The sequence below is a fragment of the Camelina sativa genome, chromosome 18 (genome assembly GCF_000633955.1).
Source record: "Camelina sativa cultivar DH55 chromosome 18, Cs, whole genome shotgun sequence".
In the NCBI taxonomy this organism is placed as follows: domain Eukaryota; kingdom Viridiplantae; phylum Streptophyta; class Magnoliopsida; order Brassicales; family Brassicaceae; genus Camelina; species Camelina sativa.
The window spans coordinates 7452779-7478037 of record NC_025702.1 but is presented as its reverse complement, the minus strand read 5'-3'; the positions used below and the strand labels follow the sequence as shown (position 1 = coordinate 7478037).

The following is a 25259-nucleotide window of genomic DNA, read 5'->3' as shown; positions in this document are numbered from 1 at the left end:
GGGGGGTTAAGAACTCGATTGGCTCATGGAAATCAATTATTCGTCACACTTTAAGCTCATATGTTTTGTGAAACCACTTCATCGCTCTCAGATTAGAGCTTCGTTGCTGGTGAACATTGTTTCTTCTATCTCATAAGTCCCGATTTCTTTAGAGATAAAGACGAAATTTTAATTAAATATTAAATTAGAGTTTGTGTGCTAAAATTGGATAACTTGAGAATGTTTACTATGTTTGGAAGAAAAACCTAATTTGGTACTATTTTGAGAATCTCCCATTTTTAAATATGATAGAAATTAAAACTATTAATTTTGGTTTTTATAACTTTATTCCTCATTGTTTGTTTTTTTGTAAGTAAACTATAGTAAGAAATGATGTTGACTAATGTTGGCTACATAGCTAATTATACAAGGGAATCAATTTCAAATCGTTAAACTTAAAAAAATGATATTCATTGTGGTTATAAATGTAAGGAACAATGCTAAGAAAAACATTGCATGTAGAAAATTAAGATAAACATATCAAAGAGAAATTTGTTCTTAGAAGCAAGTGAAGGTAGAGTTAAATTTGGGTAGTGACACTGAATACAATGTCCTAAGCGGCTAAGACCCCAAGTATTGTAAGGTTGATATTATGAGAGATTACATTACTTAGTCAATTCCATAAATAACTCTTTTTGTATAGAGGATCCCTAATTTATCGCAACAACTCTGTTCTTATATGGTAACTCTTTTGAATCAATTTCCTTAGGATTTAAGGAAATAAATTTTCAATTATACAGTATATGGTTTCAATATAGGTTTTCCAAAATTAAGAGAATATATAAACTGCTAAGCGAACATCTCTCTCACCCTACTTGTTTGCAATTATAATGGGCTGGGGCGCCTATCCGGCCCACTATTCTTGTAAAGTCACATCTTTGTGGTATATATCGAATGGGAAGCTCCCACATTTCGCCGTCTCGTTGCTTCTAGGGTTTTCACAGAGTCTCGTCTTCGTCTTCGTCGCCGTCCCACAAGCAATCATGGTCAGCTTTGTTCATCTCCTTTGTTTGTGAATTTTTGTTCTCTCTAATCATTTCCTATGAAGTTTCTGAGATTTTGTTTGTTTATTTTTGGATCTGTGGATTAGGTGCTCCAAAACGACATCGATCTGCTCAATCCTCCTGCCGAGCTCGAGAAGAGAAAGCATAAGCTCAAGCGTCTCGTTCAATCTCCCAACTCTTTCTTCATGGTACTGTTTCCTTCTCCTTTAAACTCTATAAACACTAATGGATTCGTGATGCAATGAATACTGATTCTTGTTTCTTTTTTGTGTTTGTGTTCAGGATGTGAAATGTCAGGGATGCTTCAACATGTGAGTCTTTTTTTTTTTCAAATCGATTGTTCTTTAGAGTCGGATAATGTTGTTTTGTATTGAACTGAGTGCTCTATAGATTGGTGTTAGTAGGAAGAATCTGGATACTGTTTTGGGATTTCATTAGTGATGATTTGAATTGATATATTTCTCATTTCTGAATGCATAATTTATCAGTAGTGAGTTTTATGAAGTGACTACACTAAGTAAGGCAGTATAGTTGATTAGGGGCTTTATCAACTAGAGGTGATTGATGTTAGGAAGAGTTTTCTAAGCTATTAGATCAGTAGTGATGTGGAGAGATTACAGTTGGTAATGAATTGGTTGGTTGTGGGTTATTTTTGCAGAACCACTGTGTTCAGCCATTCTCAAACAGTTGTAGTGTGCGGAAATTGTCAGACTGTTCTGTGCCAGCCTACTGGTGGTAAAGCAAGGCTCCAAGAAGGATGCTCTTTCAGGAAAAAGGGAGATTGAGTTCTCACGAAATCAATCATCTTTTTTCACAGATGTTTTCAGTTGAGAGGATTCGGATCTTTTTTTAGTTTTTGTTTTCTTGCTTTTAGTAGTTTTTATGTCTTATGACTTTCTTTTTTGCTTATGAGAATATTATAAAGGGATTATGAAACTACTAGATGAGTAGTCGATTAGAACTCTGGTCTTGTTGAAACAATATCTGCTTTCTTTCAAGGTTTAATATTTTCCCAAGTTGTGCTTTTTCTCTTTGTTCATGCTTGCATTTGTGGTAGTTTAGTCACTCATTGAACAAACAACCATTGTTAAATTTGATAGACTTGTGTAAAAGAATTGTAATATGGCTGTTATTAGAAGAAACTGAGACTTGATGGAACTTGAGACATTGGTTTTAACATTATGAAGTTTAGTTGTTGAGGATTGACGGATTAAGTGAGGACTGAACGCTACTGAATAGTGAGCTATTGATGGGTTTTTTTCGATGATTTTGATAGCTTTTGGTTCATAGTTTAGTTTCTGTTCTGATTAATTAGAATAATAAGAATAGAGTTCTAAACACTGTTCCAATGTTATCTCTTTGGCAATCTGAATGGGAATGTCTAATCCAACACTCGAAATATGTTTTATGGTTTTTAATGTATAGATGACATTTCCTTTTCCTCTTCCCATTCTCTCTTCTGTGGGTTTACGGGTAATATAGGTAGATCCGCGAAAACCCCCCCGCATGTCTTTTTCCTCTGCAAACTTCAGTTATAGATGACAAAGAAAGATAAAAAGAAAGAGCAGATGCAATAATATTCTCTGAAATATTAAACAGATGAACGTTACGTTTTGAACTCTTTCTCTTAGCTAAAATACTCAATTGGGTTATGTGCAAATTTGGATACCGAGCAATGATACTTTTCCAAGTGGTATCCTCTAAACTAAATTTTAAATTAAATGGACAACTTTTCTTTTGACATCGACAATGTTATATGATATCCAAAATCTAAAATTTCAAGAAATCTAGAAAAAAAAAAGAGAGATCGAAGTGTTGTTATAAACGAAATAGAATCTTATAAGAAAAAAGCTAAAAATAATGATCCATGAGCAAGAAGAAATTTTCGCGGCGCCTTGAAATGTGAGAGAGACCAAATGCGTAACCACTTTCCAATTATACAACAAAACCATCAAATGCTTTTTTCTCCATCTCATCTTTTTCTCTGACTTTTAGAAGAAGTAAATAAGAATCTATATAAAAGATAAAGTAAAATTATAAAGTGTGGTTTAAAAGACAAGTACAATGAATTTACGTCGCCGCTGGATCAAGCATCTTTCCCAATTGTGAGTTTTTTCTTTTTCTAAGAAAAACATTTTTTTGTTACACAAATTTGATAAAACCTTTTTTTGGGTAACAAATGATAAATTTTGTTTTTGATAATTTAGCTGTGCTTTTGCTTTCGTAGGTAAGTTAATCACATTTAATAACTAAAGTCGTATTCAATCAAATCTTTAAAAGACGAAGTGGACAATGGTTTCGACTCTTTGCGGATACATACGTCATTTACAAATTATGTAATTTCGACTGTTTATATATATACTCCCAACTCTCAAGTCTCAACTACTACTATAGTTCATTTTCTTCACAAATATATATTTATATTTTTTTTATCGTAAAACGTATCTGTTTCCTATTTAGATTCTTTCCTATTTACAATATATACATATTGTTGGCCATGCAATACGTCTTGCACTTTTTGGTTTTCATAGATAAACCAATCAAAGTGATCTAGATTCTAGAGTCCCACAAAAGTACGAACTAGAGTCCAGTCGACCACTGGAGAAGTATTACGATACGAGCTTTCTTTTGGGAATAGTTAGAAACTTAGATAATACATTATTAATGCGAGATGCTCTAACATAACCTAGCCCATATCATAATAAGATGTTCTAATATATTTTAAAACGTGTGATCCGGAGTTTAGAGCCCTCTACAACAAACTCTCAACACCCAAACCTCTAAGAAGTCCCTTTAAACATAAATAGATCAGCACGCTCTCAACCCCGCGAGAGACATGTTAGGTTTACAAAAATTTGTGCATATTATGACGTACCAAACATCAACAGTACAACTCGAAAAATAATGAACATTTCTATTTTTCGTTTTAAATTAATAGTAGGCATGATACTTTATGAGAAAAGAAAGAAAAAATCATACCCGACTGATCGGCGCCAAAGTGGAAATTCCCCGTTAGGCCACAATTTATAAACAAAATTAACGTAAAACTAATTTCATGAGATTCTTTATCAAAGAAAGAAATAATAGAAATATCAAATGCATACGTTCGTAAAATGTAGGCACGATGCAATTTGATTAAAGAGAACGTGCAATAAAGGTTGAAATACAGAAAAAAAGTAAGTGATCCACTACATCAAATGGCTTCTGTACACGTGGCGAACTGTGAGAAGATTGCTGTGCCATTAAGTAAAACATATAGCCGTTAACTCAACAATACGACAACAAGACTCTCACAAAGCCATGACTTGTGACCGTACCTTTTGAAAACACACTTGACACTCCCATAGTCCTATATAATCCTCTACGGGCTCTTACCTCCAATGTTCCTTTCCATGCTAATTAAGCAACATCGACCAACATAATAGAAGAAAAAAAACACACACAATTATTGAAGCTCTTTCAAAGAAGAAGAAGATATGAAGAAAGCTACCGCATTGATGAAACAGATCGTTTGTTTGTTGAGCTCTGCAGCAAAGGCTAAATCTATAGCCATAAAGAACAAAACAAGTGCCTTCAAAACAAGAGTCCTCATGTTGTCTCTTGTTAAACACAAGAAGCTCGGGTTCCGTTCGATTTCCAACAAGATTCACAACCTCTTGGGCCATGCAGATCAAGATCAAGATCATGAGGACAACAACCAAGACCAAGACAAGAACAAGGCTATAGTTCTCTACAGCAGCAAGGCATCCACAATGGCCCATCATGAGGAATACGACGTTCACGAGGACAACGACAAGTATCCTGATCTGAGGCACACGTTGTTCGAAGGAGAGGATGATTTTGGGGACTTGGAAGAGGAAGGTCAAGGCAGTTCTGTGATAGATATGGTGAGGAACTCGAAGGAAGAAGAAGGAGAGAATTTCAAGCTAGAAGATGAGATCGACCATGTCGCAGATCTCTTTATTTCAAGGTTTCATAAGCAGATGAAACTTCAGAAACTCTTGTCTTTCAAGAGGTATCAAGAAATGCTAGCCCGAGGCACCTAAACCCATATCCATAAATATGACCATATATATATATAAAAATATGTTGGCGATAGATATGAAGAATAGATTCATATTGTGATCATTTGCTAACGTTCTTATTTTGTGTTGTATCTTATAAATTCTTCGAACCCCCTTATTTTCTACGATTAAAAATATTATGATCTCTTAGTAGATGTGTTTGTATTTAACATGTTGGGTTGAAGGAAGGATCTGTTTTGTGGAATATGTTTTCTTCCTCCTAGAGGTCGTATTATATATAAGTATGATCTTTGAAATGTTACAATATTGGGCATTTTATATTTTTTTTTGGCTTATATTTCACTTATTACAGTCCTTATAATTATATGTTGATACATTTGTTTCAATTACACAAGACGCAACAGCTAGCATTCAGAATCACAAGATCGATTCTTTTGTTTGATTTTCTGCCTGAGTGACTTTGAATCTAGATGATTTGTTAAGCAAGTAGTTTTTTTTTCCACAAACATTTTTATGTAAATTAAAGTAGTATTGTTTTTCCAACATGTTGAGTTTCAAAGACTTTTTGTTAACTTTCACTACTAATTCTGCATTATTTGTAGGAAACCATATCTGTATATGCCAAATTTTTTTATTTTTATTTTTATTGTGAATTGTCATATAATGAAAAAGTGTGTATGCCATTTTGGCAGGTGAAGTAAATGCTGATTGCACTCCTCTTCGAATCTGAAATGAAACTGGCTGAGTATACAATAAAGATGATACTTGATGAGGTTTAGTTCTATTACAACTTTGATTTCTTTGAAAACAAATTAAAGACTCTTTTAGAAAACTTGATTCTTTTTGTTTTCGATCGTGAATATACATTTGAGGATGCAAATGTGGATGAGGATGGACAGAAATGGAGCAGTTTCGTTATCTAAAACCAATCATGACTAGCTCTTCTGTATATCTGATACGTACGTACGTCTCCTTGCTATGATACTATGATCTATTTAGCCAATTTTGGTGCTGTTTGCATATGATATTTACCAAATTTGGAGGACTGAAAACTTAATTTTTAGGGATATTAACACCATGACGTTTCCGAGTTTTGTCTTTTAACTCGGCGGTGGACCAATGAAAGCTGGTTTATATATTAAGACTAAGTCATAGGTTGGACCAAGAACAAGAACAAGATTGATTCCTACAAAAATGTTACTTATTTGTTACTGAAACTTACTTATTTGTTTTAATTCAAAACGATATGGGATCAGAACTGCTTACTGCTTGAGTTTGATGATTTGAAACATGACTATGAAGTTGATACTTAAAAAACAAGATAAGGCGGACCTCAGAAGAGCTTTAAACCGAGGTCTGTAGCTGTAGCTGTAAGGAATAGAAGATTGGCTTACTTGAATAAACTTGTATCAGAAGGACACTATTCCTCTGAGGATCCTATGAGCGACAGAGAGCTAGACGTATCTATTCTACACCATGTGTAGGATTTGGTGGTGATATGATTGTACAATGCCATATGTCAGAAGGAAGTAAGTGAAGAAGAGGATGACGTGGACCAGAAGAGAGGAAAGACTATGATCGAGGAGGAAGCTTGGCCGTTACGGGATCAACTTAAAAGAGCTATGAAGCTCTTCTTCTTCATTATGCTTAATCTGAGTTGTAAAACCTCTTGCGATGTGCTTGGGGATAATCTATGTTGATCATCACTTCTTAGAGTAATTGTTCTTTTGATACATTTCTCTTAGCCTTGTAATCGTTTGGTGAAGAGTTAATTGAATATTGATTCAGTATCCAGAACCCAAGCGAAGGCGCATTCGTTCAAAATGGGAGGCTATAATTATTGTTAAGATCGTTAGAGCAATCCGGAAGGGGTGGATCAAGTTTGGTAAGCCTGAAGAAGAGCCCAAGTTGTATCTCTTATGGCATAATGATGATTCAACTTCGGATTATTAGAGCAAGCAATTAATTTATACTCCTCCACTGAAACAGAAATTGCCAGGTGATTTTTTTTTTTCCTTTTTTCTGCTGATCATCTGTCTAGGAATTGTTTTTTTCTTTCTTAAGGTCTTTAATGCTTTGCAATTTGGGTTTTACAGGACATGAGGAATCATACAATCCCTCTTTGGAATACATTCCAACAGAGAAAGAGATAGCCTTAGAAAAATTGATGTGTGAGGAAGATCGTCCAAAATGAATTCCTGAAAGGTTTGTAAAAGTACCGCTTGATATACTCAACTGTTAAGCTTGTAAGCCTTATGGTAATTAAAATTAATGTGTGCGTAGGTTTGCAACTGTGAGAAGCATTCCAACATATAAGAATGCACTAAAAGAATCTTTTGACCGTTGTTTGGATCTATATTTATGTTCGAGAGTTCTAAAGAAGAGAGTCAGGACGAATTTTGATAATCTCATTTTTCTTGTTTTATCTCATTTTCTGTATCTGAATCTCACTGTGTTTCCTTTCTCCAAAGACAAACATCGATCCTGAGTCTTTGAAGCCTAAGCTACCGAGTAGGAAAGATCTTAGACCGTATCCAAACTCATGTTATCTTGAATATAAAGGCCATACATGACAAGTTACTACCATATCCACTGAATGCTCTGGCCAATGGATAGCCTCTGGTATTTTATTAAATGTTATTGTTCAATTTTGTTGAGTTCTCTTTTCTTTTTCCAAGATGCCAAGTTTTGTATCTTTCTTGTAAGGTTCAACTGATGGATCTGTCCGTATATGGGAACTGGAAACTGGTAGATGTTTGAAGATCTGGCAGTTTGATGAAGCTATTAAGTGTGTGGCTTGGAATCCTCTTTTCGACTTTTCAATTTTAGCTGTTGCCATGTTGATAACAGGATTTTCACCTAGGGTATCAATTCCCTATGCAGTTGTAGTACAAAGGGTTATCAATCCAAATGGTTGTTATGTTAGCAGATAAGATAAGATGAGAACAATGCAAGTCAAGCCAAGCAATAATGGAGGGTTTTATCGAACAACCTAAAGTAAGGAAAAGTAAATAAAAGGGCAAAAACCACACGACCTAAGTATTCGATGCAAGCATTTGGGTACAAGATCGGGTGTGATGATCGGATCAAGACGAAAAGGATGAACAGCTCGAAGGAATACACGAAGTTGGTGATCGAGTACCAGTTCGGGGTAAGGGGTCGAGTTATAGGTAAAAGCTAAACAATCAAGATGCGAAAGCTTCTAAGGATGGGGTAATCGACTCCTAAGTGCTCCTAATCAAATCGGGATGTATTACATGCCTCAAGCAAATATTCCTTATAAAATGAATCTTTAAACCTTGCTAAAACACTTTCGTGGTAGAACAATCAACCTTAATCACTCCCCTACCCAACTCTAGTTGGAGAAACATGACTAAGAAGGCATTAAAATCTGATTCATTATTGTCAATAAACTCCTTACACATCTAATCTCTTAGGCTAAGTGAGTAAATCTCTAGCATTGATTGATTCAAGCATTTCAACACATCTCTCGATGGCAAAACACCCTAGATCTAATCTCAACCTCTCGAGCATTAAGAACACCAATCTAGAAAGGAATTTTTATCAAATAACATTCAAGCTATGATATGATCATGAAACCATCCAGGATAACTCTTGAGTCTTGTTCAACACGAATGAAGTCAAAGATCAGTTCTTCCAGGCAAACGACTCTTTGGGATACATTCTTACCTCATTTAGAGCATATCTCGAAGTGGAATCAGTCAAATCAGAGTTTGTATAAAGAAGTTATTCATTTTACAAATCAGGTGAACTCATGGCTACACGATTTGGACCTACGAGCATTCAATGGAGAATTCCAACCAAGTCAGAAAGATTCAAGCTATGAACCAAACTGTTCTGGAATCTTGAACCATTCCGTAACCATGGAGAATTGGAATCACATTGAGATGAGTTCATATGTGAAAGATATGGATATTTCAAATCAGTGGATATATCCCAGTACAACTTTCACGTCTGAGCCAAATATCGTGTTACACAGAGCAACTCAGAAACAATTTCGACATGAAACCACTTGGAGGATGTTAATAGATCTCTTATGTTTCCAAGGAGCTCAGAAACGGAAGATTTGGCCCAAGGAATACAAGGATACACTTCATTTGCCAAAGGAGGTCAATCTAATTCTTCACATGAAGAGTTTTAGGTCCAATTGGTTTAGGTGCTTCCAGAATTATGTTTGGCAGCCAGGAGTTGTTTCTACTAAGCCCAAGGGGAAGAAATCATACAGCCCATGTTGTTTCTCATCAGCAAGTTGGATCAAAGAGTCAAAGAGAGAGATGATCAAGGAAACACATAATGGGTCAATTCAAGAGCTTATGGCCAAAGAAAGCATGAGAAATTCTATTGGGGATGTTGTCTATCAAGTCCAGTCTACTTTGAGCCTAATAAAAACCCAAGAAAGCCCAAAATAATCACTTTGTTTTGTGGTCTAAGAAGAGTGACGAAAATGAGAGATACATGCACCAAAAGTCACTTTGGAGGAAGGGAAACATGTACCAAGAGTTGGATCTTCATTCAACTTAGTATCTTTAATGTTTTTAGTTTCAAGAATAATCAATACTGGGCATTGTGACCAAATTTTCTATCTCTTTATAAACACATGTAATCTCATTTGAGAAATCATTCAATCAAGAAATCTTTTATCTTTTATTTGAGAGTGGAAAACTCCTTTGTTCCTTTGGAACTAGTTCTTTCTCCTTGGTGGGTTACATCAAAGAGTTCTCCTTGGTGGATTACATCAAAGAGTTTCGGTATATCAAGTGATTCCGCCGCACTTGACGTTGCCATTCACTAGCTGAGGATTGAAGAGTCGTTATAAGAGAGTCTAGGGCATAAGGATTTTCGGGATTCGTCTCACGCCTTGTCATTTGTCTCCGCGAAGCTTCTATCTAAAGTTCCACCGCCTTTCTTTGTTTGGTTTGTTTTAAGAGAGTTTGGGGCATAAGGATTTTCGAGTTTATCTCATGCCTTATCATCCAGCTTTGCGAGCCAGCGAAGTTATAGGATTATCAGTCTACCTACCTTAGAGCGTCGATTCCTTGGGAGAATCGCATCAAGTGGTTTCAGAGCATCAAGAATCACATCAAGCTAGGACATCATAACCGATCAAGAACACATATTTGTCTATCCCATCCTTAGAAACCTTAGTTCACTACTCAGATCTCATGGTAAAAAGCAAAAAAACACAAATGAATGAAACTTGCATTGTATTGAAAAATAAGGTAAAAGTAATAGAGTACAGAATCGAAACTGAAAAGAATAGCAAAAATATTAAAAGTAAAAAAAGTGTTTGAATCGCTCTATCTCTCTCTCAGAAGCTCTCGCTCTCTGTTCTCTGTGTCTGCGGCGTGCTAGGGCGAGAGAAAGAAGAGGGGGTATATATATGGAAATCCTTTTAACCTGGCTACTCATTTCTGCCCGAAGGTCTGCTCGAGGCGGTGCACGAGGTTTGAGTCGGGTAGCTCCTCGGGTAGGGTTTCGGGTTGTTCTTCCTGCTCTTATATCCTCTTTGATCGGGTTGAGGTGCAGACTGTTCTTCTTGATCGATCACTCCTTCTGGTACATGCTCGAGTTTTATCACATTCTTCCCTATTTTGGGCTCCAAAGCACCTGTTTTCATCCAAAATGCACGAATGCAACAATGCAACACCCTAAATGGCCTAAATGCAAATTCTTACGGTTAAGGACCTAAAAATGCTAAGGTTAGGGTAACTATAATGCAAAATATGGACAGAAAGGGTGTCTAAAACATGTAAATTAGAGAGTTATCACACCCCTAAACTTATCTCTTGCTAGTCCTCTAGCAAGGAAGTAAGAGGATGAGGTTTGAAAATGGGGACTCATAACTTTTTAATACTAAGCGAAGGATTCAAGCTATAGTCCTTAAAGGTAGTGTAACAGTGATAAGATCAATCAACATACTTACAAATATTTTTCTATGCTTATCACCATGCATCGATCTAGTTCATCCTCCAACTAACAGTACAGACTTGCAATTCCAAAGAACATCTCTTTCACATTCATTAAAGTGTTTGGCGATTTCTTGCAAATAGAAAGCAAATCAAGCTTAATCGGTTCCAAGGGTAAGGCTTTTTGGTAGGTAGGTTCCAAACAATATCTTTAGGTGGCTTACTCTCAAAAGAAGAAATGCTAAACAGTTGTGAAAGGTATCTGAGATTGAGAACAATTGAGGCATACAAAGCTTAACTCTTGATGATCTACCCCTTTCTCATTCACATTCTATTTATCCAACACCTTAGAATAAAACCGCCTACAACCTTGATTTTAACTCCCCTTTTTTTTACAATCCCTAAGGTTTTAACTTAAAAATCTAGCTCTCTTTAAAACATTTTTTTCTTTCTTTCTTTCTTTGCTATTATACTCCCAAATTTTTTTGTTTTCTCTCTTTTTTTTTCTTTCTAGGAGACTATATCAAGATCTTTCTCTTTTTTTTTTTTACTTAGAGACTTAGAGCTAATTAAACTGAACCTTAGGGACTCTCTTCTTTAGTTTCTCTTTTATTCCTCAACCCAACCCCAAATAAACATGCTAACTACCTATCTTTCAAAACCGATTCTATTAGCCAATCCAAATGATTCAAAACTTAGCTAAAACAAGAGCCAGTTCTTTGTCGTTTTCAATACTCTCAAGGTTTCACAACCTATAACACTATCAAAGCTGAAAAGGCCTCACTCAACAAATCACAACAAGGCTTGAAAGAAAAGGTTTGGGCTCAAGGGTAGGGAAAACAATTCGGGTTAAGCGAAAAGATTGGCAAAAATAGAGTGTTAACCCGAGTTTAGAGTTACCATGAGAAGGCATTCAAGTTCCATAAGCAAGATAATTTTAAGTTCCAGTTAAGTCCAATAATATAGAGATGATACAATGTTCAAGCAAGTTTCACACAAGTGGAAAAAGCTTTCAAAAGGCACAAGGTTTTAAACAAAGATTTTTCATTTTTTTCCAAAGATTGATCTAGCAACAATGAACTGTGATTAAGGGCTATAACTTCAATTCTAAGGTTGGACTTTAAACAAGGTAGGTTTAATCATTGTCCCCTAAAATGAATATGCAATAATCCTATATGAAGCAATCTAGACTCAATCCTAATATGTAAATGCAACTACATGAACACTCTTTTTTTTGTATTTTTAAAAATTTTCAAATTTTTTTGGGTTTTTTACGAAAATTGATGCAGACTCAAATGAATAAAACTAGTATGCAAAATTTTGAAATAAGAAAATAAGAAAATAAAACACAATGTTAAATACATTCTCATATCCTTCCCCAAACTTATATTACACAGTCCCTTGTGTAAATAAAAGTATGAATAAGAAATCTAAGAACCACACAAAGAAAAATAAAACTCAATGCAATGGTATAAACAATGGTTTGGATGAAAGTGGTACCTCATGGGTTGGTGCAGAAGGAGGTTGTGGCAGCCTCCATGCTCGCCAAGGTGTACCCAGGATCTTCACCGGCTTCAGCAGGTGCTGGAATTTGCTCATCAGAAAGCTCGGTTATGTGCACGGACGACCTGCTCGGACCAGCATTCGAGGGGTTGATCGGGTAAGGCATCGCGTAGCTCACCGGGTAGGGCATACGGTAGTCAAAAACACCGAAGAGAGGAATACCAAAAAACGTAAACTATATTTACAACTCTGCCGTTGGGACTTCCTCCCAAGTCCCAAGTGAGCTTGTTTATAGTCCCTGAGCTTGAGTTTCAATGCTTGTCAGACTAGGGCGGGGTCGGTGAGGTACAATGATGACCCCTCCTCTGTGCTCTCATTTTCCATCTATTTCTTCACTCTCTCTCTGTTTGCGGTAAACTCGGTCCCATCCTTCCCGAGCAAGGTCACTGCTCCATAAGGCATCACTTCCTTAATTACGAAGGGTCCTGACCATCTTGACTTGAGCTTCCTGGGAAACAGTTGAAGCTTGGAGTTGAATAAGAGAACTTTATCTCCAGCTCTTAGATCCTTGTGTTGGATATTCTTGTCATGAAAAGCTTTAGTTCTTTCCTTGTAAATCTTTGAATTATCATAAGCCTCTAATCGTATTTCATCGAGTTCGTGAAGATCCATTGCTCTCCTTTCTTGAGCAGTTTTTATGTCCAGATTCAGGAGTTTAGTTGTCCAGATCGCCTTATACTCGACCTCAATTGGTAGGTGAAAATTTTTTCTGTAAAGAAGCTGGAATGGCATTCGCCCAATCGGGGTTTTGTAAGCTGTCCTGTAAGCCCATAACGCATCGTCTAGCTTGAATGCCCAATCTTTTTTCGTGATTCCCACAATCCTAGCTAATATTTCCTTGATCTGTTTATTACTTAATTCCACTTGCCCTATGGTTTGTGGGTGGTAAGCCGTTGCAACTTTATGCCTTACCCCGTGCTTTTCCAACAAGCCATCGAAAACCCTATTAATGAAGTGGGTTCCTCCGTCACTGATTACTACTCTAGGGATTCCAAATCTCGGGAAAATGATGTTTTTGAACATCTTCACCACGACCTTGTGATAATTTGTCGGGCTGGCTATTGCTTCAACCCATTTTGAGACATAGTCAATTGTCACCAGGATGTCCATGTTCCCATTCGAAGGCGGGTTGAATGGTCCCATGAAATCTATTCCCCACACATCGACAACTTCAACTTCTAAGATGGGCTGTTGAGGCATTTCGTTCCTCCTACCGATGTTACCCATTTTCTGGCATGGATCACACTTTGTTATGAAGAGCTGCGGGTCTTTGGACATGGTTGGCCACCAAAGACCGGTTTGGAGGATCTTTTGAACGGTTTTGAAAGTAGCAAAATGACCTCCATAAGCGGACCCATGGCAGTGCTCGAGCACTCCTTGAACTTCCTCCTTGGCTATACAACATCTGAATTGGCAATCAGTCCCCTTTTTGTAGAAATAGGGTTCATCCCAGTAATAGCTATTGACGTCTCTGAATAACTTTTTCTTTCTGTGGGCATCATATTCCTTAGGAATCTCTCCGCATACTATGCAGTTCACGAAATCTGAGTACCAAGGTAGCTTAACTGACTCGATTGCCATAAACTCGATCGATTTGATTGAGTTGGGGGTCGAGTGAGCAATCATGTGTCCAATTGTGTGGCTCATTTCTTCCAGGAAATCAAAGTGCATTAGTTTTTATTCGGGCACTGAGTCATCTATCGGGAGCGGATCCTCAATCCTCATTCTAGACAAATGGTCGGCTACCCCATTTTCAATTCCTTTCTTGTCCAGAATTTCTATGTCAAATTCTTGCAGAAGAAGGATCCATCTGAGAAGCCTAGGTTTGGTGTCCTTTTTTGAGTAAATGTACCTTACGGCGACATGATTCGTGTAAAAAATCACTTTCAAACCGACCAGGTAACTCTGGCATTTTTTGAATGCAAAGACTACAACAAGGAGCTCCTTTTCCATTGTCACGTACCTCGTCTGAGCGTCTTCCATGGTTCTGCTGGCCTAGTACTGCCCCTACAACATAATTAGACGCATCACACATAATTTCAAAAGGAAGATCCCAGTTAGGTGCCTAGACTACCAGCGCGCTCACCAGAGCTTCTTTGATCTTATTAAATGCATCTAAACACTCCTTGTCGACAATGAATTCTTCTTCTTTGCAAAGGAGCCGCGTTAACGATCGCACAATTTTTGATAAGTCTTTAATAAAACGCTTGTAGAACCCCGCGTGACCCTGGAAGCTCGTGATGTCTTTTACTGATCTAGGTGGTTGTAATTGAACCATTACTTCAATCTTCCCTTTGTCGACCTCTATCCCCTACTTTGAGATATTGTGGCTGAGGACTATCCCCTTCTGAACCATAAAGTGACATTTTTCCCAGTTACACCAGGTTAGTCTCTTCACACCTTTTTTAGCACTTTGTAGAGGTTTGAAAGACAGGATGAGGAAGAGGCTCCATATACTGAAAAGTCGTCCATGAAAACCTCCGCCATATCTTCTATTAAATCTGAGAAAATGGACGTCATGCATCTTTGAAAGGTCGTAGGAGCGTTGCATAAACCGAAAGACATTCTCTTATAGCCAAAAGTACCGTAAGGGCAGGTAAATGTTGTTTTTTCGTGGTCAGCAGGGTGTATCGGGATTTGGAAAAACCCACTAATGATATGATCATGAGACCATCCAAGAAGATCCTTGAGCCTTGTTCAACATTAACAAAGTTGAAGATCAATTCTTCCAGCAAAACAACCATTTGAGATACATTCCATTTGCCAAAGGAGGTTAATCTAGCTGTTCACTTGAAGAGTTTTAGGTCCAATTGGTTTAGGACTGTAACAACCCGTCCCGTGGAACCCATTAGCCTCACTGCTAGCTTTCCCCCAAAGTCCCAAAGCTGGCCCTGCAGGGCATAGATCCTAACCCCTCACCGTGGCAAATGGAACTACTCATCCAAATCCACAGTAGGTTATTGGTGCGTCAGGCGTTCCTCGAACCCTCTTCCTCAACCTTTATCAACTTTCCCACATGACAAGTTGCCACCAATTGGGAAGGTTGATAAAGGGTGAGGACCAGGGTTCGAGGAACGCTTGGCGCACCAATAACCTACTGTGGATTTGGATGAGTAGTTCCATTTGCCACAGTGAGGGGTTAGGATCGATGCCCTGCAAGGATAGCTTAGGGCCTATGAGGGCAAGCTAGCGGGGGACTAGTAGGGTCTACAGGACGAGTTGTTACAAGGACCTTCCAGAATTATGCGTGGCAACCAGGAGCTGTTTCTACTAAGTCTAAGATGAAGAAAAGATACAACTAGAGGTGTCAATTGGGCATTAAGTCCGCGGACATAGCCCGTTAAGTAACATTGCGGGGCGGGCATGGGCCTTGTATTTGAAGCCCAAAAGTTAGCGGGCATAGCGGACTCAATCCGTTTGGTCTGCGGTTTTGGTGGGCATGTCTATCGCGGGTTTGCGGGCAACCCGAAGAGCGATGGAAGGTTCTTCATCTTCATCTTCGTTATTCTCCAAATCGGACGGTGAACTGGAGGATGCTCGATCAGATGCTAATGAGACTCGTTCTTTGCGAAGAATCCAAGCTTGAGTCCTAGTCTCTAACCTCCTTCCTCTTTAAGAGTTCTCGGCTAGCTTTTGAGAGAGGGGGAAATTCACGGAGAACAGGGGAGATCCATGTCAGTTCACAAGCGGTGGTGACGAGAGCTCTGTCTCTGCTTCTGTTAAACTTGAATGGTATCGGCATAATGATTGTTCACGGCATATCAATCTCGGTACAGTTTTGAATCTTTTTGGCTTAAAACTTCAATTGAATCAGCTTCAAAATTAAGAGCTTTCTTCATCGTTTATCTGGGATTTGCTGTTCCAATTCCATAAATGGTAGAAACTCTTTTTTTGTTACATCGTTATTGTAAGTTTGTGAACTTGGTGAGAATTATGAATCCATGTATCCTCAGTTTAAGAATTGAGCTTTGAAACTTTGGGGTAACTTATGTGTTTGGTCTCCTCTAAAGCTTCTTCACAACTTTGAGATTTGTAAATTTGTGAACTTGATGATTCTCTATCTCACAGGTTTCCGTTTGCTTGCAGTGTGCCAAGCTCAATCTTGTCATTATCAGTAATTTTTTTTCTTTCTTTACTTGTTTTGCTATGTTGATGTTAATCCGTAGAGGGAGTCTCAATTTCTGGGACATCACATTATTCAAATGCATAGTTGTTAAATAGTGCATATTTGTTGTTCACGACATAGGTACGGACCGTACGAAGCTTGGTGGAGGAGAAGAAGAGATGCCTGCGGGCATGCCCGTGTGTCCGCAAAACTAAGCGGAGCGGGAATGGACATTGATACGTCGCCCGATGCCCGTGGCGGACACGTCTGCGGTGGATCACTAAAAAAAAGGGACCGTCACGGTCAGCCTGTTTGGGCGCGGGCATGCCCGTTTGACATCCCTAGATACAGCCCATGTTGTTTCTCATCAGCAAATTAGATCAAAGAGCCAAAGAGATAAAATACCAAGGAATGTACTTAATGGGTTTATTCAAGAGCTTTTGGCCAAAGAGAGCATGAGAAATCTATGTGGGATGTTATGTATCAAGTCCATACCACTTTGAACCTAATTCAAGTCCAAGAAAGCCCAAAATAATCACTTTATTTTGTAGTCAAAGGAGAATGACGAAAATAGAGATACATGCACCAAGAGTCTCCTTGAGAATGGAAACACCAAGATTTGAATCTTCATTCAACTATTTATCTTTATTATGTTTAGTTTCAAGAATAATACTTGGCTTTGTTACCAAGTTTTCTTATCCTATATAAACTCAAGTTTCTTATTTCTATTTTATTTTATTTAGTTAAAAAAAAAAGAAAAAGGGTTCTATTCTTACAAAAAACAAAAAACTGTTCTAATCAAAAAGAAAAAAGAACCCGTTCTAATAAAAAAAAAATAGAGAAGAACGCGTTCTTATCAAAAAAAAAAATGTCTAATGATCAACAAGTTCAAGCACTTATGGGAGAGATGCGACGGTTGATGAGGGTTGAGATGAGTGCAATGTACAAGAGGTTGGATGATGTTCAAGCGGAGGCACAACAGAGACAACCACAAATGTTGCATCGTGGAAGAGAAAGAGATCAACCTAGAGTAGCAAATGGTGATGATTATTACAATACTCAATCATCAAGAAGAAGCCATTGGAGTCCACACCATAAAGAAGGCATGGATCAAATTGATGACAACATTGGAGGTAATAAGTTGAAGATTCCTACCTTCCAAGGTAGGAATGACCCAGATGCATACCTAGAGTGGGAGAAAAAGATTGAGTCAGTTTTTAATTGTCAAAAATATTGCGAGATGAAGAAGGTACGAGTTGCAACCACTGGATTTTGTGATTATGCTATTACTTGGTGGGATCAGTTGGTGATAAGCAGGAGAAGAAATGGAGAACACCCTATTGAGAGTTGGGCAAAGTTGAAGTCTATTTTGAGGAAACGATTTGTTCCCAACCATCACCATCATGGTTCAAGTCATATTCGAAGAAGTACTTCTAGACCAACTTATGGAGCGTCTATTGTCACGCCAAGTTACCAACGAGAAAGGATGTCTCTTGTTTCTAAGGAAGAGGAAGCTACTTTTGTTTCGTTACCATCACCAAAGGAGCATAAGGAGTTGCTAGTTCAGAATAATCTGTTAGCAGTAACAAATTCACCAAGTGACCAAACGAAAGCCGAGGAACCAGAGCACAAAGAGGTTATCATAGATCATACTGAGGAAGCCGCGAAGGAAGGCATGATAATCAACAACCTTGGCAGTATGGATAATCCAGCTAATGCACCAACAAAGAGGTATCCAATATTTTCTACACTTGCTGTATATACCCTGGATTTCAAAATGGTGGAAGCAATGGACTTTTATTTTGGAGATTCCACATTTTTCAAACCGGAAAACGGAGTAAAGAGTGTACTAGAAAGGGTTATGGAACCAAGTAGAGAATAGCCAATGTTCCATTTATGGTCAAGCAAGATAGAGCAAGTTTTGAATTTCCAATGAACCAAGAAAGGTCTCACTGAAAGCAGTGCACTTTTGCCTCATCGTCAACAATATGGAGTCTTAGATTCCCTCAAAGAGAAGCCACCAAAATCACTTAACCACTCTCCAACCCATGGTCGTACAGTTTCGAGGACGAAACTTTTTCAAGAGGAGTGGTATGATATGATCATGAGACCATCCAAGAAGATCCTTGAGTCTTGTTCAACACTAACAAAGTTGAAGATCAATTCTTCCAGCAAAACTACCATTTGGGATACATTCCATTTGCCAAAGGAGGTTAATCTAGCTGTTCACTTAAAGAGTTTTAGATCCAATTGGTTTAGGACCTTCCAGAATTATGTGTGGCAACCAGGAGTTGTTTCTACTAAGTCCAAGATGAAGAAAAGATACAGCCCATGTTGTTTCTCATCAGCAAATTAGATCCAGGAGCCAAAGAGATAAAAGACCAAGGAATGTACTTAATGTGCTTATTCAAGAGCTTTTGGCCAAAGAGAGCATGGGAAATCTATTTGGGATGTTATCTATCAAGTCCAGACCACTTTGAACCTAATTCAAGTCCAAGAAGGCCCAAAATAATCACTTTATTTTGTAGCCAAAGGGGAGTGACGAAAATAGAGATACATGCACCAAGAGTCTCCTTGGGAATGGAAACACCAAGATTTGAATCTTCATTCAACTATCTATCTTTATTATTTTTAATTTCAAGAATAATAATTGGCTTTGTTACCAAGTTTTCTTATCCTATATCAACTCATGTAAGAGCAAAGAAATAATGAATCCAACTTTTTATCAAAACTTTTTTTTTTCTTTGAGAGTGATTCTCTTCTGTTCTTTGTGAACAAAACCGATTGCTTGGTGTGATTCCAACAATCAAAATCAACTACTTGGTGTGATTCCAATAGTCAAAACCCCGATCTCCTTGGTGCGAGGAAGAGATATCCGATCTTTTTGGTGAGAGGCTGAAAGATCAAACCAGTATATCAAGAGGCTTTCCGCAACTCTTGTGCGACCATTCGTTCCACCATCCTTATTCTTGAGGCTTCATCGTCTTTAGAATCAAGGTGTCTCTATCAACCAACTCGAAGGTGCTGATTCTTTGGGAGGATCATATCAACTATACCCATCAAGGAAACAGTAGTAGGGGTGGTTAGCGAGCCTTTCCAACATCTGGTCGTTGAAAGGTAGAGGAAAGTGATCTTTCCTAGAGGCCTCATTAAGCTTCCTATAGTCAATACACATTCGATGCCTAGTTATTGTCCTTGTGGGAATTAGCTCACCTTTCTCGTTTATTAGAACAGTGATTCCACCTTTCTTCGGAACGCAGTGCACCGAAGACACCCAAGTACTATCAGAGATAGGATAGATAACTCCAGCGTCGAGCAACTTCAGAATTTCCTTTTTTACCACTTCTTACAGATTCAGATTTAGCCTACGTTGAGGTTCCTTACTAGAGTATGATTCATCCTCAAGATTTATCCTATGGGTGCAGAGATCAAGAGATATACCCTTGATGTCGTATAGAGTGTAACCTATTGCCCTTCTATAATTTTTTAATTAAGTGCATAGCAATTTCAGCTCTTTTTCTGGCAAGTTAGAATTGACGATAACTAGGTAGGTTGAATTAGGTCCCAAGAAAGCGTACCTTAGCCCGGACGGAAGAGGTTTGAGTTCTACTTTAGGTGCTTTCGACTCGGACCAGTCATCAGTAGTTTGGACCTGCGACTCGAAGTGGTGCTCGATCATCCTGCTCGGTGAAGTGATCGTGTTAGTGATCGGGCTGGTGTTCGGGCGGGTTGGTGTTGAGCAGCTGCATGAGATAACACACGAAGTGACAACTGACTTGCTTAAGCCTTGTTTTTAAGGCATCATTCCCCCCCCCCCCTCAGGTTCCCTCTGATCCTCACTTAATTCTGGATCGATGACTGCTCTACAGGTATCAAGCAATTCCTTATAGACTTGCGATTCCTGGTGTATGAATCCCTCCTTACCATCCTTTGTTAGAGCTGTCTGTAGGCAATCTCCGATCGTTACCTCCTCAAACGCCTCCTCGCGTAATTTATCCAATTTTTCTATCCACAAGGTTTGCCCTGCGATTGTGGGCTTCTTCATAGTTTCCCGAATAACGAACTACATAGTGAGGTATTCCCCTAGTTTCAGATCGATCTTCATAGTTTCCCGAATATCATTGCTCCTACGGTGGCTAAGAATGGTTGTCCTAAAATCAGCGGATCCTTTGCTCATATGGTGGCTAAGAATGGTCGTCCTAAAAATCCAAAGTCAAAATTCCTCGGACAAAGGGAGTTGGGAAGACAAAGGAGGCCGAATAAGGAAACACAGTCGAAGCAGAAGAAGAAAGGCCGTGAAATCAACGATGGTACTGAACCACGGACCATGTACCGTGGACTGTACCACTTACCGCAGAACCGTCTGAGAGCATACCGCAGATCCGTCTGAGAGCATACCGCAGAACCGTCTGAGAGCGTACCGCAAAACCGTTCGAGACCATACCGCATCACATACTGTCGACTGCACCGCGGTACTGCCGGCCGACCAGACAGCGTTCCAGAATTTAAGGAGCGTTTGTCTTTCTTGCTCAGACAATGAAATTCATGCAAGAAAGTGGGAGGCATAATCATTACTTTTCATAAAAAGTAACCAATGAGATTTCATGCAAAAAGGGGAGACATCATCATTTTGTCTTCTTAAGAGCTGGCCAATGAAATCTCATGCAAAAAGGAATGGAGAAAAAATGGGAGACAAGGAAGATTCTTTAGAAATGTGTGGCTTGCAAATGACCAAGTGTTCGCCCAAGGGAGGAAAGTGAGCAACCATGTGCTTGCCATGCAAGGGCCGATGAAACCGCCCAACTCCTCTATATAAGCTCGCCCATCCGCTCTCATTTTCGCAAAGTATGAGAGAAAGGATAGAAAGAAGAGAAAAGAGTGAAGGAAGAGCAAAACCAAAACTCACACTCTGCACTATAAATAGAACTCTTAGGAAGCCATTTTTGTTGCCTTCCAAGCATAGAAAAGAGTTAGAGAATTAGAGTGAGAGAGATTTCCAGGTAGAGTTTTTTTGTCCCGCGAGTCCTTAGCTGCGTCCATTTAGCGTCAGCCAAGGTCGCATTTCGCGTCCATAGCCGTGTGTCGCCGTAGGATCTGTTCGCGTCCAGTCCTTGCCGGGTAGAGCTAGAAGTCTGATTAGATTTTGCTCTTTTCAGCCAAGCCGAGGTGAGTCTTGAAGCATGTGATATGGTACATGATAGGTTGGGTTGTTGGGTGTTTTGCCTTAAGTTTTAGACTTAAGCGTTTTAGATCCGTTGGGTTTATTGTTTTTGCTTAGGACTTTTGTGTTAAATCTAGGCATTTTCTTGCGTTTATTATACGCATGCGGAAGCTAACAACTCTTCTTCATCTCCATGGACTTTTGTGTTAAATCTAGAAGTGATGAAGTGATGAAGTGATGGAGTGAAGGAGTGAAGGGCCCATGGAGATGAATAAGATTTGTTAGCTTTCGCATGCGTATACTTTGATAGTATACTTGTTGCTTGACTAACTTGCATATTATCTTGCTTTTTTATCTTTGTTTTAGCTTGTATGTTGCATTTGAGTGTTGCATGTAGTTGTAGAATGTTAGCTTGCATGTTGTGTGTTGCTTGCTGGGGTTGGGGTTGGGTTTTTGTTCTTGTTATGTTCCCGAACTCACTGAGTGATTAGCACTCAAGACTCCATAATTTGTTTTGCAGGTAACCTTAGTGGGAAAAGCCTTAGAGGGGAGCACGAGACGTTAGACCAGCCAGTGTAGTATTGTATTACCTTTGCAAGATGTTTTGTTGTTGTAGTTTAAAATTATCACATTTTGGCTCTAGGCCTGGTACCAAAAATGTTATAAATGTTTTGTGTACTTATTTCGTTAAGTAATTGATGTTCACATGTTTTACCTTATTTTACCGTAGTTTATTTACACATTTTGCATGATTCACTAGCTTGTTAGGTCATCATTGAGTAGTTTTAGAGCTGTTTATGCATTAGAGTAGATTTGCATTGCATTGCATTGTTTATTGCATAAACAGGTGATTTAGGACCTCAATGGAGCATGGATAAGTGCTGAGGGAGAGTGAAGCCATCAAAAGAAGCAGACAAAGGAACTAGAGCAGAAGAGAATCAAGGTCCGGGAGTCCACTCGACCACCACACTCGACCAGCCACTCGACTGTGTGCTGAGAGGGACTCGACCGACTGAAAGGAGCAGAAGAAGACCTCACTCGACCATGCACTCGACCAAGCACATGATCGAGTCAACCGATCGGCCTCTCTATTTTGTCTTGTAGCCATTTTAGGGCTTCCCTACTTTTCTATATATACCCTTTGTACTCTATGGCCGTTGACAAGCCACTTTACAGAGGAAAAATATCAGAAAACCTAGTTTTTACCCTTTTTGGGATTTTAGCTTTTAAGTTTACATCATCAGCCATTTTTAAGCTTTTTCTTTAGATTTTCATACCTTGTTGCTTCTGTAACTTTTTGGGTATTAAGAATCTAAGTTTATTTCTTTGAACAAAGTTGTTGATCTTCATCTTATCTTTCTAATCATGCAAGTTTCATTGATTTTTGGGTTTATGACTTTGTTCATCATGTTTTGTTCATCTGAGTAGTGTGTTAGGATCTTAGGGATGGATTAGGCTGGATGAGAATTATGGTACTTTAGACTGATCAAGCTTGATTGTTTAAATATCTCTTCTAGATTAGGCATGCTCTATGCTGTTCTTATATCTGAGAGGGTAAGAACAGATCCTAGGTTGCTTAGCATCATACCAATGTTTAAGTTTCTGGATAATACTAATGCTAGAGATTAGTGTGCCTATCCCAAGAGATTGGTTGTATAGGATGGTTTTTGACATGTGATGATCTGGATCTTTATGCCTGCTTTTATATGTAATAGCTAGTGAGAACTGGATCTAGGAGTATCTAAGCTTGATTGTTATTGTCATGAGAATGGATTAACAAGTATTGGAGGATCATTGTCTAGAGATAGCTCACTGTTGATTGAGGTTTTTTGGTCATTTTAGATTAGTATAGCTCAAGTCCAGCCCATGAATCCATCCCTGGGACCTTCTGTGTTTATTGATTTCTCTATTTGATTACTGTTATCCGCTTTCTGTTTGATTTACTTTCAACCTGCTCTGTTTGATTGTTAAGTTTGGTTTCTGTTCTTCGTAGCTTCCCACTCGATCCAGTACTCGATCGAGCATACGATCGAGTGCCTGCTCGAGTGTGTTTCCAAGTTCTTACTTTATGTCCTGCATCTTTCTAGTTTCATTCTTGTTTCATTGCATATCTTTGTTTCAGCTATTCTCTTGCATTTAAACTGTTATCTTAGTAGTTTTACATTCTGCATTTACATTTCTGTCGTCAAACTGTTACATCAAAACTATTTTCATATTTGGCTTAACTTAGATAAGTGTTTACATCTTGACTACTTGCATCATACTCATTATGGATTGACATTTCTTATACTACAACTGCATAAGAGTAATTGAAACCTCTTGCATTCCACCTGATCATATATCTTTGGTTTTAGCTTGTGTCTGTTGTCTGATTGCATCATTCATACATTCATAAGTATATTCCAAAACCCACAAAAAGATATGTTTCAATTTGGCGCCGTTGCCATTTGAGTAGTTGTTTGTAACAGTCAGGGTTTACACAAGTTTAAGATTAAGTTCTATTGTTACACTTGATCATTACTGATTTGAATCTTCATCTGCCTGGTTGTTTTGATTTTCAGTTACCAAATCGACCCTGCACTCGACCGTCTGCACGTACGAGTGATCGATCGAGTCACCAAGCCGGATGCAGTCAGTCTTCTAGTTTCAGTCAGTTTGGTCTTCAACTCGAGCCAGTGCTCGACCAAGTGTCAGTACGAGTGGTTGATCGAGTCACCAACCAAGGTTCACTTGAGCCAGTGCTCGACCGTGTGTTAGTTCGAGTAGCTATTGATGTTCACATATTTTACCCTGTTTTCCCTTAATATATTCACATCTTTTGCATCTTTTGCTATCATTTTTGACCATTATTGCATAGTTTTAGGATTGTTCTTGCATTAGAGTGTAGTTGCATTGCATTTGCATCTTTTCTTGCATAAACAGGTGATTTTGGAGCATAAAGAGCATGGAAGCAATGCTGAGGAGAAGTGAAGCAATCATGAGGAGAAAGCAAAGGAGTAAAGGCTGGAGAACCAAGGTCCGGAGTCCAACTCAACTGCCCACTCGACCAGACACTCGACCGTGTACTGAGAGTGACTCGACCGAGTGGAAGGAGCACAAGAAAACCCAACTCGACCGGTCACTCGACCGAGCACCGGGTCGAGTTGGCCGAGCCGCCTGGCTGTTTTGTCTTTTAGCATTTTTAGGGCTTCCACTACTTTTTCTATTTAAAGGCCTTGTACCCTGCAGCCACCAATAGTCCAGCTTTTTAGATAGTCATAAACCTAGTTTTTACCCTTTTGGGAATTATTCCTTTTGCTCTTTTATTTTTAGATCCTGTACCTCCTTGAAGGAGAAAAACAGAAGATTCTTGGATTTTGTTGGTTCCATAACTTTCAAGATATTAAGAATTCGTGTTTGATTCCTTCTTCAATATTGTAGATCTTTCCTTTATCT

The 25259-nt window shown here is 38.6% G+C and overlaps 2 protein-coding genes and 1 pseudogene across 2 annotated transcripts; all 3 read left to right on the top strand.

Annotated features, from left to right (window-relative positions):
- LOC104760777 (40S ribosomal protein S27-2) lies at window positions 855–2068 on the top strand. Its single transcript, XM_010483739.2, has 4 exons — window positions 855–1025; window positions 1130–1231; window positions 1326–1354; window positions 1702–2068. Exons 1-4 carry the CDS (start codon window positions 870–872, stop codon window positions 1826–1828), a joined length of 414 nt encoding a protein of 137 aa, XP_010482041.1. The 5' UTR covers window positions 855–869; the 3' UTR covers window positions 1829–2068.
- LOC104760776 lies at window positions 4339–5369 on the top strand. The gene has a single exon (XM_010483738.2). It carries the CDS (start codon window positions 4520–4522, stop codon window positions 5087–5089), a length of 570 nt encoding a protein of 189 aa, XP_010482040.1. The 5' UTR covers window positions 4339–4519; the 3' UTR covers window positions 5090–5369.
- LOC104763210 overlaps window positions 6359–25259 on the top strand; it is a 51925-nt pseudogene continuing 33024 nt past the window's right edge.

Coding starts and splice junctions, on each gene's coding strand:
- LOC104760777 (XM_010483739.2), top strand. CDS start 870: ATGGGCTGGGGCGCCTATCCGGCCCACTATTCTTGTAAAGTCACATCT. Junction 1,232..1,325: donor CTCCCAACTCTTTCTTCATG/GTACTGTTTCCT, acceptor GTTTGTGTTCAG/GATGTGAAATGTCAGGGATG. Junction 1,355..1,701: donor TGTCAGGGATGCTTCAACAT/GTGAGTCTTTTT, acceptor TTATTTTTGCAG/AACCACTGTGTTCAGCCATT.
- LOC104760776 (XM_010483738.2), top strand. CDS start 4,520: ATGAAGAAAGCTACCGCATTGATGAAACAGATCGTTTGTTTGTTGAGC.